At 38.3% G+C, this 18,453-nt stretch overlaps 1 protein-coding gene across 2 annotated transcripts; it reads right to left on the reverse strand.

Moving 5' to 3' along the window:
* Positions 1-3,021: 3,021 nt before the first annotated feature.
* On the reverse strand, positions 3,022-16,084 carry LOC308082727 (protein phosphatase 1 regulatory subunit 12B-like). 2 transcript variants are annotated; one of them, XM_080424702.1, is made up of 8 exons: positions 15,985-16,084; positions 15,707-15,839; positions 10,555-10,571; positions 9,558-9,702; positions 8,881-8,988; positions 8,278-8,331; positions 7,600-7,650; positions 3,022-5,244 (listed from the first exon to the last, which is right to left on the reverse strand). In XM_080424702.1, the coding sequence occupies exons 2-8, from the start codon at positions 15,809-15,811 to the stop codon at positions 5,158-5,160; spliced, it is 567 nt and encodes a 188-aa protein (XP_080280828.1). In that variant the 5' UTR covers positions 15,812-15,839; positions 15,985-16,084; the 3' UTR covers positions 3,022-5,157. The 2 variants fall into 2 exon arrangements, with proteins under 2 accessions (XP_080280828.1, XP_080280827.1); XM_080424701.1 differs by having other exon boundaries at positions 15,707-16,078.
* Between the last annotated feature and the right edge of the window lie 2,369 nt (positions 16,085-18,453).

An 18,453-nucleotide genomic window follows, 5' to 3' on the forward strand; every position in this document is an offset into this window, starting at 1 on the left:
CATTTATAGATAGTGCCATCTGACAGTCACTTTTATTTTTTATATCAATTGGTCAATCAGTTGGTTATATCTTCTCTTTCTCGTTATACACTTTACAACTTTAATCAGCTGATATTTGCTGGTGAAACAACTATGTGGGGATTTCTGTGAAAGGGATGATTTTTATAGAGAACTGCATATAATTTGAAATGTTAAGATGTAGTTCTTGCACTTTCTAAGGGTGTGTTAAATCAATGCAACATGTGGGTTTGTATAATCTGGACTCAACAGATACTATGAAATCTTGTTGACCACCACACATAATGTACAGTAGGCAATAGGCATATATACAGACACACTGTATATTTCCAATGCCATTTGCTTGAAACAAATGGAGCTGCAAAAAACTAAGACAAAAATATCAAAAAAAATACAAGCATGTATCATGCTTTGCTGTATTTCATGTTGTTTGGATCGCTTACCATTGACTCATTAGCCATATGTACAGCTGTCTGTACCTGATCCCAAAGTACTGCAATATGGCAGTCTTTCAACCCAGAAACATTGTATTAATTTGATGTGCAGAGGCTGTGGTGTTGTTACTGGAGTTGAAAATGGTTTTGCACATGGAAGCTGATCAGTAGGATGCTGATTGGCACCTTTGCCTCTCTCTCTGTCTCACGTTCTCTCTTCCTTCTTTCAACCATGTACATCAGGCAGATTTGTTAATAGCGCATGTAACTACAAGACTGTAAATAGCAGCATGTTTTAAAGAGGAACCATAATTAAATTGTGTATGTGTGTTTGTGTTCTCTGTCACTTTGATAATAAAATGGAGGAAAACAAATATGCACTGACTTGCAATGTTTATGTATTTTTCACTGAATGAGTAGTATGAGACTGAATGTATGTATGTCTAAATAATCTTTTGATTTCATAGGCTGTTTTCAAGCCTGGAATTATGTCAGGGTTGCTTTTTATCTTGTGTGAAATTCCACTTAGTTTGCATGCTTGTTTGAACATGTTTGTCAACCTTTGTATGTGTCTATTGAGGTCTGTCAGTATACAGTATGTCTGGGCTACAAGTCATGCAATTGCCAGTAATTTCTGCTTGTACTTGTCAAATGTGTTGGTCGTTGAAAACCAGTACAAATATATATATATACTGTATATTTAAAAAAGGAGAGTTTATTAGCTCCTTGGTTTTATATCTATACCGTAAGTGTTTCCTTCATTAACTCCTGCCAAATGGGTTTCAAGTTATTTACAGTACATTTTGATTTCTCCAAGCATGGACTTGTAGCCCTTGATACTTTATGTGTACCCTCTTATATTATTGCCATCCGGCCAACCCACTTATAGATTTCAGATGTATTTATTACATAGTGAAGATATTAAATGTAAGCAAAATCAACATATTTTGTTTACAAACGCCAGGTCTACTTTTCACAGTAGGATTTGTTCCTTTAAGATCCAAAAAAAAAATGTGAAAATGGAGACATTCTTCTTTAGTTATTCTAACCCTTTAATTAGACTGAATTTTAACTTGATGTAATTCAGTTCACTGTCAGTTAGAAGAAAGGAAATCTTCTTGTTACATTTTTGTAATTAATCTTTCACTTTCGATAAGAGTTCATTTGCAACATATATGAAGGTCAATAATGCTTCAAAGGCTATATCAGTCTATGTTATATCATATATTAGTAACCTCTCTAACATGCAGACTCAGTAAAAAACATACTAATAGCCTGTGCATAATTTGTATTATTAATTTAGATCAGGTATGGTTTCAAATGTATATTACAGTTTTCTTTTCTATGAGGCAGCTTTTATTTGGCTTTTTTTCAAGGTCATTCTATATATTGCACATATTTTTCTGACAATATGAGCTGCCATGACATTCTGTTCACTTTACATGTATTTGCAATAGGACCAACAGAACCTGTGTTTATATTATTATTACTGTTTCCTTTGTGAACTAGACAATGTGACACTGAACGGGTCATTTGTCACCTTACTGCAATGCAGGCAACAAAATCCCGGTCTTCCTTTCTGTCTTGAGCAATGGGGTAGAACCAAACAGTGCAGAAAAAACATTCACAATGCAATACTGCTCAACTTACTGCTTCAATAATGGTTCCTCTTTAAGGCTAATTCATACTTTGTTGTATGGTTGTGTCACTCGCAGACAAAAAATGATTCTCAACTTAAAATGTGATGCGTCACAACAGTCATACGACAAAGTATAAATTAGGCTTTTGTCATAGACCACTGAAGTGAACATGGCCATCATACAGAACTTCCAAAGAGCCACCCCCCCACCCCACCCCACCCCAACTCCTTATTCCTTCACTTATCCAGCAACATGGACAAAAGAAAATGAACTGAACTTGTTTGTGTCTTGTTGTAGAGGTGTGTGTCAATAGTTGTGCCTTTTTTGTGAATTGCATGTTTTATTTCCTTACAAAGAATATGTTTTCCAGCAAAGAAACAAAAAAAAAAACAGACTCAATCACTTGTAATCATATAACACTCTATGTAGCCAAAATATGGAATGTCTTCAAGACATATCTGTATGTTATCAAGTAACCATAGAAAATAAAGGCCTTTTAAGTAGATTTGTCTTTTGTGTTATGTAAATGGCTGGTCTTCAGAGTCACGCAACAATCTAGTGGTTATAGTCATAGTGACCAATCCACAAGGGAAATTCAACATGCAAATCAATCTTAAAATAGTGCATGAGTGAAATACCTAAACTGGAAATAAAACAATACATTTAATCAAAATTAAATATACAAATTCTAAACACTCAAAGATACTTTACAGTACAGTATAAACCAAAGCAATGTTGAATGCATTACATGCCTTACCACTTATTGTCATGTGGTGGCACTGTATACAACATTAACGTCATTAAGATGACATGCAATTTTCTCTGGCTTGATACTTATACTGTAATACATAACTTGACAATAGAATGTCTGTGACACATACACACTCACAAGCAATATATCAGTGAAATGATAATCCAACAAACAATACTGAGGTTTCTATCGCTGTGATGCAATTGTATGCTGTGTTTTTTTGTTTTTACAAATTAAAGGAGACATTTTACAGAATACAAACAATTGTATAAAAAGTTTAGTCTGGCTGGCAACCTTTTTCACTAATCAATAGTCAAATATATAATGCCAAATCTATGCTCGGTCGTACGATGGTGTCGTGCACCGGAAATAGCAGATCTACAAGCTACAACAGAGTAACCAGAAGACTAATTAGTGTATGTGGTGCTCAGACAGATACTGTATAAATATAACACACACAAGCATTGCACATACACACACACACACACACACGTACGCGCACACACAATTAGTCAGTTGTGTCTATCATGAAGGGGAAAAAAATCTATTTTCTATCTTACTGTACACCTCATTACAAGCAACTCTCTCCCAGAGCTCTATAAATCAAGGTCCTCTAACGGTGCTGTGTGTGCATGTATGTGTGTGTGTGTGTGTGTGTGTGTGTGTGTGTGTGTGTGTGTGTGTGTGTGTGTGTGTGTGTGTGTGTGTGTGTGTGTGTGTGTGCGTGTGTGCGTGTTCTATTTATATACTGATTTTAGACACTTCTCTATTGATGAATAAATTAACTGACTGACTTTAATAGTCACTTTAGGTTTTTACCTCCAAATGACAGTACTGTAGTAACGGTTACAGTATGTGGAGAAAAAGATGGCCAATATTTTCTCTGCATGTATTTCTTGGCCTGTAGGTCAAGAATACATGTATACGTATATAATATAGATCAATACAGTAAAAGGTTAGACGTCATAACATTTCCATTACTCAACTGTGCAATCAGCTCAGTGCTGTGACATAGAGAAATGGACAGTTTCAAAACCATAAAGTCTATCCCAGTACAATTTGGGATATTAGTACTCAAGCTTTTATCCTGTTTATTATAACCTACAGCAGGGGTTCCCAAACCTTTTCTCCCCAGGACCCAAACTTACAAAAATGCATTATGAATTAACCACTTAAGCACTATTTAATAGTGAAAATAGCAGCTTGTAGATCTATTTTCACTATTTCTTTAAAATATGGAATTGTTTACATTGTTGTTGTTTTTTTAATTCTTCTGAATTTGTTTAGAATATTTTGTAAAGATGTCTGTCAAAAATGTGATTGTTTTGGATTTTTTTAAAATGTTTTGAAAAAATAAATACATATAGTAATGTAAAAAAAAGGGGGTTATTTACTCGTGACCCATACAAATATGGGACGCGACCCAAAAATGGGTCCCAACCCATTGTTTGGGAACCACTGACCTAGTATGATTTTATCTGAATCTTTTTGAAAGGAAGCACTCAGTTTATCACTACTATTCAGGGTCTCTGGAAGTTAAGTTTCCATGGTAACCTTCACTATATTCTGCTCAGTCATGTTTACTTGCATATTCCTAGCAGGCTGCATTCTAAAAAATAAATATTCTCAATAAGATATTCATCCCAATATCAAAATCACAAAATAGCTTGTGAAACTAAGACATTAAAGTGTCCACACTCAATAAGCTTTTGCCTTCTCAAATTGTTGTTTTTAATTAATTCAGCTTCACGATATCAGTAGGTTTTGGACTGTAGGATTTGAACATTTGAAACAATATAGATTATGTAGCTAATTTTGCTCAGCGCCTGTGTCTAGATCCTTGTGAAACACCATAGTCGGCTTGCAGTCAACAGCAAAGCAGATTATTCTTGTGATGTTTTCTTGTCATGTTATTTATTGCCATCATCATCTTTAGTATCAGTAGAACACGCTTGCTTGATTCTAGCTCTGAGAGAGAACTGCTGCCGTTGGCGAATCCAGGTGAAACTGCAGAAACAAATCTCTATGTGTATGCTCTTGCTCAGTTTGGGAGAAAATAATAACAGTATGGCTTAAAGCAGTGGTTCATAATCTTTTTGAAATTTCCAGGACCCAAATATCTATAAGAGTTGGAACCAAATGGACCCGCAAGGGTCCGGGTCCATTTGGTTCCATTCGTACACTCTCTTAGAACTGTAAGGGTCCATTTGGTACCCCCTCAAGGAACCCTGAGGTTCCCTGAACCACACTTTGAGAACCACTGGCTTAAAGCATCATTCCCTTTTTCCCTCATTTCTCCGTCCTGTCACCCATCTCACTTGGACAGCTTACTGATGACCCGAATTAAAGCTCCATTCTCATCCTTCAGTCTTTGGTTCTCCATCTTCATATCTGTTTTTGTCTGGGGACAGAAGAGAGAACAAACAATTTAGGGGCCTGTTTGAAACCTTACCTTAAGGCTTTATTAGATAGTACAGACAGTAGAAATAATGACATGATACCCAAGCCATGAGCCACAGTGGAACACATGATGTTGCAGTGAAGTAAGATCTGTGCCTACAGCATATGCAAGTAGTACTGTATGTGTAGCCAGATGATCAGAGATCTATGCCTACTAAATTCAGCATGTGGGTTTGAATTCTGTATCATCCAGATACTGTGCCAATATGAAGGACCGCCCTAGTTTCACTATTACGATGATACCCATATATGGAGATCTCTAATGTCATCAGTACATGCCCATATATGGAGATCTCTGTATCTGTCAGTCCTTGTCCCTTTTATGCCCATATGAGATCCCTGATGTCATCAGTATATGTCCATATATGGGCATGCCCCCTTTTGTGCTCATATTATTGAGGTAATTGTGTGACAATTGTTGGGGGGGGGGCATTCCCTTGTAACGCTGAATGGTCATGCCCATAATTCATATCCACATGTCTGTATCCTTTATGTCATGTCATGTATTAATCTGGTATTAATGTAGAACAGGGGGGAGGGGTGCTGGGCTACATGATTACTGAAGCATCACCAGCTTAGTGTGTGTAACAGAAGAGCTGATAGCCAATGGAAGCACAAATAGCTCTCCATAGCGTTATGGACCTGAGCTAAAAAAAAAAACACTGCAATATTATCGATGATGACGTTTTTTTTTACAATGACGTCCAAAGGGATGCCAATAATATAACACAATTAGTGGCCTATGAAACCAAGTAAATGAATTTTCCATCCTCTCATAGAATTCCTGACTGCCAAACACGTAAAGGTTTTTCTCTAAGTTTGTGTTTTTGTTCACTAACATTGATCATGCTGTACTGCATTTTATGTTTTTTTCCTGGACCCCAGGAAGAATAGTCTCCAGTATGGTGTAGACTAATGGGGAACCTTAATCACGCACGCACCCACCCACCCACACACACACACACACACACACACACACACACACACACACACACACACACACACACACACACACACACACACACACACACACACACACACACACACACACACACACACACACACACACACACACACACACACACACACACACACACACACACACACACACACACACACAGCCTATAGTGACCTATTATCTATTTTCAGAGCAGTGTTCCATGCCCTCTCATCCATAGATAACAAGAGGTTGTTGTTTGTATCCTCTTGGGCGGAACACAGCAGACATTTGTAGAAGTATGGCTGTAGATGAATACCAATAGCTTACTCACTTGAATGTCAAAGAGCTCAAACATTCCACAGCCAATGGAGCATAATGGTGACAAATGATGTCAGCTGAGACGACCACTATGAACAGCACAACCCAGTCATGACTAACACTATGGCACTAAGTTCCACTGGCACATTTCATGTCAAGTCATGTGCACTATGGCACTATGTTCCACTGGCACATTTCATGTCAAGTCATGTGCACAGTGTAAACGTTTGTGCCGGTGGCCTGTTCACATCATAGAAGCTTAAGTCTGATTTACCGTATATGGCCTACTTATATACACCACAAGTAGCCAATAGTAGATCAGCTATTTTTGGTGCAAGACACCATCGTATGATGGACCATAAATGAGCATGGGCATGAGCCCATGTCATTTTATAATGAGTTTCCTTTGCTTGATGTTTTGTGGCTCTCACAACGTACAAATACTTCCACATCAGTCTGTACTTCGGAAACTCTGAAAATGAGTAGAGTAGAAAAGAAAACGGATGTCTGCCTCCCCCCACTTCTGTTTCGCCTTTACACACGAAACGCCTACGGGAAACCAAAAGAGTCAAATCCTGTCATGTCATTATTCTGACGGCCCATTATTCCGACGTCCTGTTGTCCGACTGACCCCATTATAACTAACCCTATCCCTAAACCTAACCCTAACGTTTGTCAGACTATTGGGACGTCGGAATAATGACCGGACCCCAGCTAGCTAGCTGCTTAGCAAAATGTAAAGATATTTTAAAATACATTTTTGTGAACACTGCGTCGTGTTTGGTTAAGTACCCCTCCGGTCTGAAGAGCAGATTACAGCTTCAGTTCTTTTACAGGGCGGAATGGCAGACTCTCTGTAGCATTCGAAGATTGTGGGAGAGATAGTCTGGCTTGAGAGACTAGTTCAAAGTGGTCTACAAAGATGACACTACAAACAATCAAAAGTACAGGAGACTGCAATATGACAGAGACATAGGCCACCATTTTTGGCCAAAATCTAACTTCAAAATTAATCAGTAATACATTTGAATTAATTACCTTCACTTCCTCTTCCATATCTGCTATCTTCTTCTCTAAAACCTGTCTTTCCTATGAAAATGTAAAGAAAGGAAATGATTCAAACTAAGTTATTAAGATGTATAGTGCATGTCCATATAGTAGAGCCAGACCAATATCGGTTTGTCCGATATATAGGCAATTATTTGACATTTTGATGTAATTGGAATCTGCAATTATGTAGCCGATGTGTCCCGATTTTTCACCTTTAATACGTTTTCAAAAATAGCAGAACTCACGTTGTGAGCTTGTAGATCTGCTATGTTTGAAAAATGTTAATAGAGGTTAACACACAATTAAAGTGGTTAAATAAAATGTTTTTTTATATTGTTTGCTTGTTCTTTGTTTAATTAAAGTAAAATAGTTCTTTTCATATATTGAAGTTTAATATATAGCCTAATATATTTAAGAAAACGTTTTCCATGCATCAAAAAGTTATATTTTTTGGGTTGAATCAAATAAAAGATTTTGCATTTTTTGACAAAATATCGGTCAAAACATCTAAAGTCGAGGTTGGACCCAAAAATCTGGTATCGGTTGGGCTCTACTATATATTACAGTACATGTATTGTCTACATGTGTGCATCATTGTTGCTTGTAAATAAGATTCTTCTGACAAAGAAGCAAAGCAATATAAAAGACACAGGCATCATAATTTACCTTTTTTTCCGTCTCAAGCATGTTGGAGCTACTATCAGTCAGTTTTCCTTTCCTCTGCAATAAAAAGAATGACATTGCCATTATTGCATATTGCCTTGAAACCCTAATTTTACGAGTGTGTATATCTCTGATATTAAATCTCACACCCACACTGATACAGAGGACCACCAGAGGCAGACCTTGATAAATGTACAATATAAAATCTCAGTGTTAATTCAGAATGTGTTAGCTCAGAATGTAAAAATGGACCCCTGAGTTAAATCAACACTTTTTTATAGTCTTTTACTGTGTATTCAACCGTTTCATGCCCCAACGTCCCTTTTATTTATCTTTCCTGTCACACTTCCTTCACATTGTTATCCTTCCCCTTTAATACACTACAGAAAAGATTTAAATGTGTACATGGAAGTTATAGTTCTCATAACTTTTCGATTGATTTATTTCCAGCCCACATGGGATTAAGACACTAAATTACTGACAGAAAACAAACATTACAATAAATTAATAGCAACTCCGAATATAATTCATAATACTTAAAGCACTCTGCCAGGAATATGAGAATAATAAATCTCATTAAGGTTTAATGTGATACCCATACTGTACCTGCAGGTTTACTTTCTCCAGCTGGGACTGAACCAAAACCTGTTCCTGTTTACTTAATTCCAGCCTGGATTTGAGCTTTTCGTTTGTTGTCAGTGCCTCTGCATACATCTACAAAACATTTAGTAAATGTCATACAGTACATTAGTTAAAAACAGGTACCATTACCTGGAATTCATCATTCTAAAAAGGATCCTGACTGTAAAGAGTGATTGAAATTCAGCAAGCAAATGCTCAACTTATACCAACTATGGTTTAAAACCATAATTCCTTTAAGCCGCAAGCAACTCTTAGATTCTAGATTCCAGATATTAAAAATAGAATCTAAGAGTTGCTTGCGGCTAAATTCCTTTAATGTTTGTGCAAATCAAGATATTTTTTATGCAGCATTACATAGATAATGAAAGCTCTAAAATAAATATCAGTCTTCCTTGGTGTGGATGGATAGGGAGTTAGTTTTTGATATATTTTAAAATACAGCCCACATTGTTCAGTTTCTGACATACAAACATGTGCGCCAATGGACTGTGGAACCATTGGAGCACATGTTTGTGTCAGAAACAATGTGGGCTATTTGCATTTTCTTTTTCTTTTCCTTTCTGTCATTTTATTGTGTTGTGTTTTTAATTGTGATATGGATCTCCCTGGGTCAATTGAGTGAAAAGGACAGTTAAAACTACCTTCTTGTAGTCATTGCCTGCTGCTTCCTCCTCAGCCTTCTTCCGTGCTGCGAGTCGATTCTCCCTCTGGGCAAAGTAAGCCTCAGTGCTTGGTGTTCTCTCTTTGGAAGGCTCAGAAGATCCAGAAGATCCGGAGGAGCTCAGTCTGAAAAGAGGGGGAGTCTGTTCAACATTCTATTACAGCTTCATTTCCATACACTGGTTTCACAGACACACTTATACAATAAGTGCTGCTTGAGAAAAAAATCCTCTTTTTTTCAACTGAAATGGTTGACACTTTTTTTTAAAAGTTGAAAATAAACATTTATGTTTGGGGTTGTGTAACAGAACATATGTATTATAATTAAGATTTGCAGATTATTTCTAATTGCCAGTGGTGGAAATATTACTACATTTTTTAACTTAAGTAAAAGTAGCAATACTGCAATGTAGAAATACTACAATGTAAAAGTCCGGAATTAAAAATTTACTTGAGTAAAAGTACAAAAGTATTGGTATCAAAATGTGCTTGAAGTACCAAAAGTAGAAAGTACTCATTATGTATTATGTCCCATTTCACAAATTTTCAAATGTATACAATCTTTTGAAAATAGCAGATCTACAAGCTCACAATGCGTCGCATTGCGACGCATTGTGAGCTTGTAGAGCTTCTTTTTTTTTTTCAAATGTCCGAAATGTATAAAGGGCTGAAGTGGTTAATGCATGTTTTGTAATAATAATCAAAATCTACAAAGTAACTAGTAACTAAAGTTTTCAAATAATTGTAGTGGAATAAAAGTACAATGTTTGCCTCTGAGATGTATTGGAGTAGAAGTGAAAGTAATGAAAATTGGAAATACTCCAGTAAAGTAAAAAAAAACAACTCAACATTGTACTTACAGTACTTGAGTAAATGTACTTAGTTACTTTCCACCACTGCTAATTGCTTGTAGATAACAATGACATGCTTTATGAGTGCTGGGTTTTAATCAGCTGAACTGAGTTGGAGGCAACTTACCTGGACACTCTCTCGTGCTGAAATAGAGCAACACAAATGTAAGGTCAAGGTTTACATGCTGCAGAGAAGAAGAGACCAGGGTATTCAGAGTTCTGGTATAATAACAGATGATAAAATGCCTGTAACCCCGTTCAATCCGGGAATGCATACGTGTCATTTTAGATTTTAGCTACTGTATAACCATTATTTTATACTTTGGCTATTAAAAAATAGCAGATATACAAGCTCATAGCGCTATGAGCTTGTAGATCTGCTATTTTTTTTGAAAAATCGTGAGAATTTGTGCAAAGCTTTTTGCTTCTCGGGGTCCCCTGGAACTAAATATTTTGAGATGGGGGTCGGCCACAAACATGTAATTTTGGGGGTCCTTGATGTGAAAATGTTTGAGCACCAATATAGCAACATACAGAAACCTGTTGGGATTTAGAAGACATTTGTGAATGGGTTACGATCATGGCTGATACCTACCCGTTTCCAAACCTTCATCTTGCTGTAAGTAAAGGTAATGCAAACAGAAATAACACCACATTCAATGAGTTTCAGCTGGTGGGAAACAGGAAGAGGGCGTGACTTGAGAAATCATTGCTGGTGAGCAATGGACCTATCAGAGACCATTGGAGAGTCAATAGACCAGTAGGCTGCCCTAGCTTGTCTGATATCTGGCATAGAGGGGCGGGTTCAAAATCTCTGGAGAAAAATTCTGTGAGATCCCATTGGTTCACCGATCTGTCCGAAAGCTCAGAATGCGTCGCATTGTGACGCGTTTTGAGCTTGTAGATCAGTTATTTTCAAATAGCTGATGTATATAGGGTTAAAGTGGTTAAACTGATGTTGATGCTATAGCCTATTAACACATTTTTCTAACCACCTCAAAGACCCCACTTTGAGAACCACTGCAAATGACCAAGGTTAACATGACATTGGCAAAACATCTGTGTTTTAAATAAATAAACGTATTAAAGTAAAAACACGTAAAAGGAATAGCATTCAACATCAAAGCAGAGCATAGATATGTTTGTGTCAACATCAAATTAAACATTGATACTGTTTACTTTGTATTTGTAATGTTTTTTTTGGTGGCTAAAAGTTATTTCCCATGATGTTAACTATTCCCAGATCTTCAATGTCCCATAGGATTGGGTTGTCTATATCAATATATTACGATTTTCTTGTATAGTTTACCAAAGCTGCAAGCATAAAGCCTGACATGGCATGAGCAGGTCAAGACAATCCTGACCCGGTGTTCTATTTCAATGGATGTTTACTGCAGAGTGGGTGATGACATCAAGAACTTAAAGCAAATCATATTGCTTGTCTCCATCCATTGTTTGACAGATGGCTCGGTCATGTTCTATGACTTATTAGAAACACTTGTGTCATCTGTAGGACCATGCAGGGGTGCGTGGATGTTGTAATTGTGTTCTAATGGTCATGTGCTGTGCAAAATCAGATCTCCCACTACGATCTCCCATTATGAAGTTAAGATTCATAGCCTATACCAGGGGTCTTCAATGTTTTTTAGGGCCAAGGACCCCTTAGCTGAGAGAGAGATGAAGCAGGGACCCCCACTACATATTGGATTCATGTTAAATGTGTATTTCAGACATGCAACCTAGACCGTTGGCTCTGTACTTGGACTGTTCGCCGAAAATAGCCAATCTGCAAGCTCGCGTTGTGAGGTTGAGGTTGATCGGCTATTTTCGGCTAATGTTCCCCCCAGAATAGGGATGCTAGGGTTAAAGTGGTTCATCTAAAAATAAAAATAAAAAGTTCCTAACACACAAAGATTTGGTGGCCCCCCTGCAGTATCTCTGAGGACCCCCTAGGGATCCCGGGCCCCCTGTTGAAGACCCCTGGCCTATACAGTAGGCTAATTAAAGCTGCATACGTATGAATCTGTGAATCTGTCCAATGAACTGACAGTCTGTCTATTACTAATAGAAATATTTTCTGTCTTCTAAAAAGACATGAAAATAAACCGGAACGTTTGCACAAAATGTTATAATAATCATACTTTTTTAATGCAAAGTGGAATAATTGTGGAAAAGCAACAAAAGCAGCCATTGTCAGTGTTTTCATTTCCATGGGCCCTCCTGTCTTTAAATAGTCTTCAGAAAAAAAGAATGTTGATATCAGCACTGAGTATCATGACAGCTTCAAGACGGACAGAGGAAATAGTCCCCTGAATAAACTGAGAAGCAGAGATAACCAAACACATCCAAAAAAGGTAATAGCTCTGGCAGCAGCTGGGGAGTTTGACGGTTATTGCCTGCTAAAGTTGGAAGGGTTATGAGCACGCTGAAAGACTTTGGAGTGAGAGGCAGGGAGCAGAGGGGGAGATTATTATGGGGGAATCAGTTCTCAGGGTCAACAATAGCCAAACAATAACACTATTTGACCCTCTAATAAAACATCTGTAAAACCCAACAATGCAACAATGCTAATTTGACTGTGAAGGCTGCAGGGGTGCAGCTTGCTTATTGTTAGTAGCAATAATGCCTATCTACTGTATCTCTCAAGAGTCCCCCAGGACTAAAATATTCATCTAAAAGAATGATTTAATCTGGCACGAGATCCCAACATCTAATGTTTGTGAACAACTGGGGGGAATGAAAAGAAACTTCCAAATGCCTGGGATCATTTTACTTGTGGGACCAATGCAAGTCAAGTCAGCTTGTCTTAGGAATTATATGATACAGTATGTTATTATTACTGTATATTATTGTGTTAAAACAAGTTTTATGATCTTTACGAGAAGTTACTGTACATACGTGTTTTAAGGAAAACATAGATTTGATAATTTGAGGGAGGATTTACTGACATGCTAAGAGACAGTTGCTGCAGTATGGACACAATTCTTATTGCTGCTATTCATCCTCTGTGACCTTGTTATCTAGGCCAGTCTTGTCTGTTCCTGACCTACACTCTCACACGCTGCTGGACAGCTGATTCCTCTTTCAAACCCGGCCGGCTTTCCATGTGGCTAGGGAAGCATGACGGACAACCACTTTGTCAGGCAATTAGGACCTGGCCCCCGAACCGCCAAATATTTATCTTTCTACGTCATGGAATAAAAAATTGTGTTATTCAAGATGAATCAAGTTCAAAGATCAGGTTAACGCCATCACGGTTAACCACTTGAACCCTGTAGCATCCCTATTCTCGGCATGTCATAATAGACAGCTAAAACAGCCAATCTACAAGCTCACAACGCGCCGCAATGTGATGCGGTGTGTTCTTGTAGATTGACTATTTTCACTGTAGAGCTTTGGTACAGAGGGGGAAAAGGAGTGGGCCAAAGAAAGATCTCTGGGGGACCCCTGTCAACGAAGTATAAGATTTAAGTGGTTAAAGAGGATTTACAATAGATTTGGATGGCTGTATTTAGTGTATTTCCTTCCCCGTCCATTTTCACCACATCAATCATAAATCTTGCAAATATAAATCAGTCAAACAGCTTTGAATTAGGAGATGCAACATCTAATACATATGGGCGATAAATGTGGAGCTTTTTCTACTCACATTGACAGGCAACGTTTCAGACACAACGTGCAGCCATTTTATTTTATTCTTTCAGACCCAGCCACCTGCTGGAACCTTTCCCAGAAACAATCACATAAAGTAAGCAAGGCAATACCAAGTAAGGCCCTATACCAGACTTGATGTCCAGTACGTAAAGCTAACAGTTATAAATCATGCTGAACACTGTGGCAAGCAGAACTGTACAAAGTGGAACAGACAGTGCCTCAAGTTGAAGATACCATGAGTAAACACACTGCAATGTCTCCCGTTAGACATTTACAAGACCATGGGATCTTCACCAGAGTCTGTGCCAACAGCTTCAACATTCTCACTGGACACATGGAACCCGCTTGGTAAACGATCATTAATAACGCTTGTGGACTCAACAAAGCTCTGGTTTGGCTCAAGGGACGTGACACATTATATACAGAGAGGTGGGTGGAAAAGTGGGCTGTGGTGACTTCTAGACCCAGGTCCATGCAGTCTCTCCATCACTAAAGCTATACCCATGCCTTATTGCTAGAACTCATGGGGGAACTTCCTGCCTCCTGACCAGCTCTTCCAAGTGGAAAATGTGAGCTTCTCCCTCAGGACTATCAGAGGAATAAACATCCATAAATACTGTGACTGAGTTCCCACAAAGCCAGTCCTAAGATCTCCAGTACATCCCTCCTTCACTTCATCTCTCTTGTATGTTATTCTGCCTTTCTACCACGGTGTCCTTTCTCTCCATCTCTGTTTGTCTGCCTGCCTGTCTCTCTCTCTCTCTCTCTCTCTCTCTCTCTCTCTCTCTCTCTCTCTCTCTCTCTCTCTCTCTCTCAGTCTTTTAAATAAACAGATATAGCAGCTCTTTCCAACTTCATTATCCTGTGTTGATATAATTCCCCTGGCTCATGCATGGATGGCAACGTGCGTTTTGTCACATTGTGATATTGAAAAACAGGAGTATATTTTTAAAGATTTAATTTTAATCTGTTGACATTGAGAGACATGTTGCCTGTGAAGTTCCTTGCTTATAGATACAGCAACCAGATCGAGGCACACCTCGTTTAAATCAGCATGCAAATGGTGTGGTATTCATATCAAGTACTGTAGATGAGATGGTGTTATAGAAACCTTATCTGTAAACATTCTGAATTGAGGATGAATAAATGAGGATGAATAAATGAAAAAAAATAGTTTAATGTGGGCACGACTAACAATATTTTTTAAATAACTGATGTACCAGAAATCGAAAACTAAAAGTTCATTAGACTTCACAAGATGCTACCCCTATAACTTTGTAAGTCAACTGGCTTAAAGATGTAGAGCATGTTTACCAAAGGAAGCCTAGTTTGTGTAAGCAGAGAGACTATGGGAACATTTCATTGCTTCAATCAGTGCTTTAAATGTAATACGCCTACAATCTATCTACAAGATCATGCATTGCCAATGTGGGTTATTGTTATCTGGCATGGCCAAGCCTACTGTAAGTTACAACACACAAACACACCTGTAGCTCAGAAGCAGAGCACTTTGTTTGACAGCCACTGAACTTCAGAGTCAGTGTTTGCTTATGTCAGCCCTGGTATTTCCTGTAACTATACACATGAATAGAAGGAAAAAGATTAAACATAATTAGCTCTCTTACCCTTGGGCTTCTGGTGGTTGCAGCAGAGGGTGAAACTGTGGAGGAGTCAGAGAGGGACTTCCTGGTATTTGACTGATCCTTGTTGCGAGAGAGTAGAGATGACATCGCTGCAAGCAGCCGGCCACTGCATGGACTTGTGGAATATGTCCAAAATGTCACAGTTACAGTAGGCTAAGGTACAAGTTACTTTGTTTTTACAAACATTTGACAGATAACCCAAACTTTGAAGGATAGTTTTGTAAAACTAAGAAAAAGACAAAAAAAGAGACTTCTTATACCACTCTGTAGTAAAGAGTTCTTGATTGAAGAGCAAAGGACCAGAGTGTGGTCTTCATTTGATGGTGAGATAGTTCATAGTGTGATGAGAATGTGTGTGAGTGGTGAAGGGAGTGGTAGGGAGGAGGGAGTGGGCGGGCCGTGGAGTGCATGTGGACACAAGGATTTGACAGCACTGTTGTTGTTCACCAGAGACCTACATGGACCGCAGTTATTCAATGGAAACACTGCATCAAAGCACTGCAGCTCTATCAGTCTCACTCTCTCTTTCTCCACAGCCGTCCCCAACCCTTCCCCCTGCCTTCCCAATAACCATTATTTCAGAGAAAGACAATTATGATTGCTATCTGCGACAATAGAAGATGATTTATTCACAATTTGCTTATCTCTTCAAAGCATAATCAAATTGAAAATGCCCTTGGTAGATGTACTGTATATGATTTTGTTCTTTATTTTATTGTTGCAGTTGTTGTTGTTATTATTATTATTATTGGTTTATTTGAACATGACTATTTAACTTAACTCAATAGAACATGTCAGCTTCACTTTCTTTCTTTCTTTCTTCTTTGAACAGCCAGCAGAGGTCTCTTTTCAGCACAAGTAGAACATACCTCTCTTGTGTACGTATGTACATACAGAGTAAGCAGAATATGCAGACAGCTTACATCTGTGGGACAGCAGGATCTCGGGGAAATTTGGCTGCAGTTGGGGAAACCGTGACACAACCCAGAGCACTGATGACTCTGATGCATAGATACCTGTTTGTTTGTTTTTGTTTTTGACCAAAAATGTATTGGTAAAAGATTAACCGTACTACTGCAGATGATTAATCTTTGGAGAGTAAACACATGAGCTAATCGCCAGCACTGCTAAAGAGTTTGACCTAATGTAACCCCCAGAACTGACTATAACTTTTGAGTCAGCAGCGTTCATACAACAGAGAGATAATTAACTCCCAGAGGAAAACAATACATACAGTCCATTAAATCTGTCGAATAAATCTCACAGGCGCTTCTGGCATGGGAGGGGGGGGGGGGGCTTTGGGGGATGCTTTCAAGGGTACTCATCAAGATCACAAATGTGGATGTGTTCTTCCTGTGCTATGGTATAAACATCAGGTGGACAAAGCAATGGTTCCTACAAAGTGGGGTCCCTGAGGAGGTTCCAGGGCTCCCCAGCTAAAATGGAACTTTAAAGATCTGTAACCCTGAGTGTACAAATCCAGAGTTGAATGGGCTCTGTGGGCTAATGCATATCAAACTGGGGGTCCTTTAAATTTAACAGTTTGAGAATCAACTGGCCTAGAAGTTCCAGGTGCACCTCAACAGCTGGAAATTCCAGGGGGTGTCCTTCTAAATTATTGATAGTTTAGGAAGCAAACAGACCTTTAAAGGTCTGTCACGCCGAGCGCGTACAAATCCATTGTTATGGGGGTCTGTGGACTAGTGCATACCAAACTGGGGATCCTGGAAGTTAAAACGTTTTAGAATCACTGGCCTAGAATTCCCAGCTGCACCTCAACAGGATATGACAGTGTCTACAAGGCTGCACGTGATGGCACAGGGTCAAGATATCAGGAAGCCCACATTTTAACTGAGGCTCGCGGTTGTTTCTCATCCTTAAAAGGATTACTTGCATGTCCATTCTAGCGGTACACCATGTGTCACACCTAGAACACCTAACATACAGTATATTTCATATTAAATAGGTATAATACTTAAATGTCCCTGCCTGATGATTGAAGGCTATAGCAGTCAGTGTAGTCTTTTCAATTACTTCAGATTTTTTTTAAAATATATATATCGAGGCCTTTTCTTAGATGTTATTTCCTTAAACATTTGTCTCAATTTGTTTGATTTTATTTGTTATTTTACCATTAGAATTTTAATTGACTGTTGTTGTTTATCCCTTAAGGCTATATTTTTAGGCTGAGGAATTAATTGGCATAACGATTAAATTGGGGAGAAAAAGGGGGTAAAAAATAATTGGCTACTCTAAATAAAAAAAGGGGGGAGGCTATTTTATCGTGCTAATATAAAGCTCTTTGTAACCCAGTTTTCAAAAAGCGCCATATAAAGTTTAGAATTAAAAAAATTACCCCACATTGTATGTTGTTAGAAGACTAGTAAGCAACATTTCTACATGATAATGTATAGTATGGCTCTTATTTCAATATAGCTTTGAACATTAAGTGTTGATGCCATCTGGTGGCAGAGGAAGTTGTAGCACTTCTAAATGAAGCTCATGACCAAGAGAACAGTACAGCATGTACCACACAACCCCACTCACATGTACAGAATGTACAGTTGCTTTGCAGTTGTCAGACCCATAGGCTAAGGCAGCTCCATAAATATCATTACAGTGAGAGGTGATACGGTTACAACAGTGTTCAATTACATTGGTCAACACATTTCCTAACCTTTTCCCTTTTGGCCTTTCATATTTGATCGATGCTTGTCATTTGCAGTGAT

The sequence above is a fragment of the Gymnoscopelus braueri genome, assembly GCF_963280865.1.
Source record: "Gymnoscopelus braueri genome assembly, chromosome: 3".
In the NCBI taxonomy this organism is placed as follows: Eukaryota; Metazoa; Chordata; class Actinopteri; order Myctophiformes; family Myctophidae; genus Gymnoscopelus; species Gymnoscopelus braueri.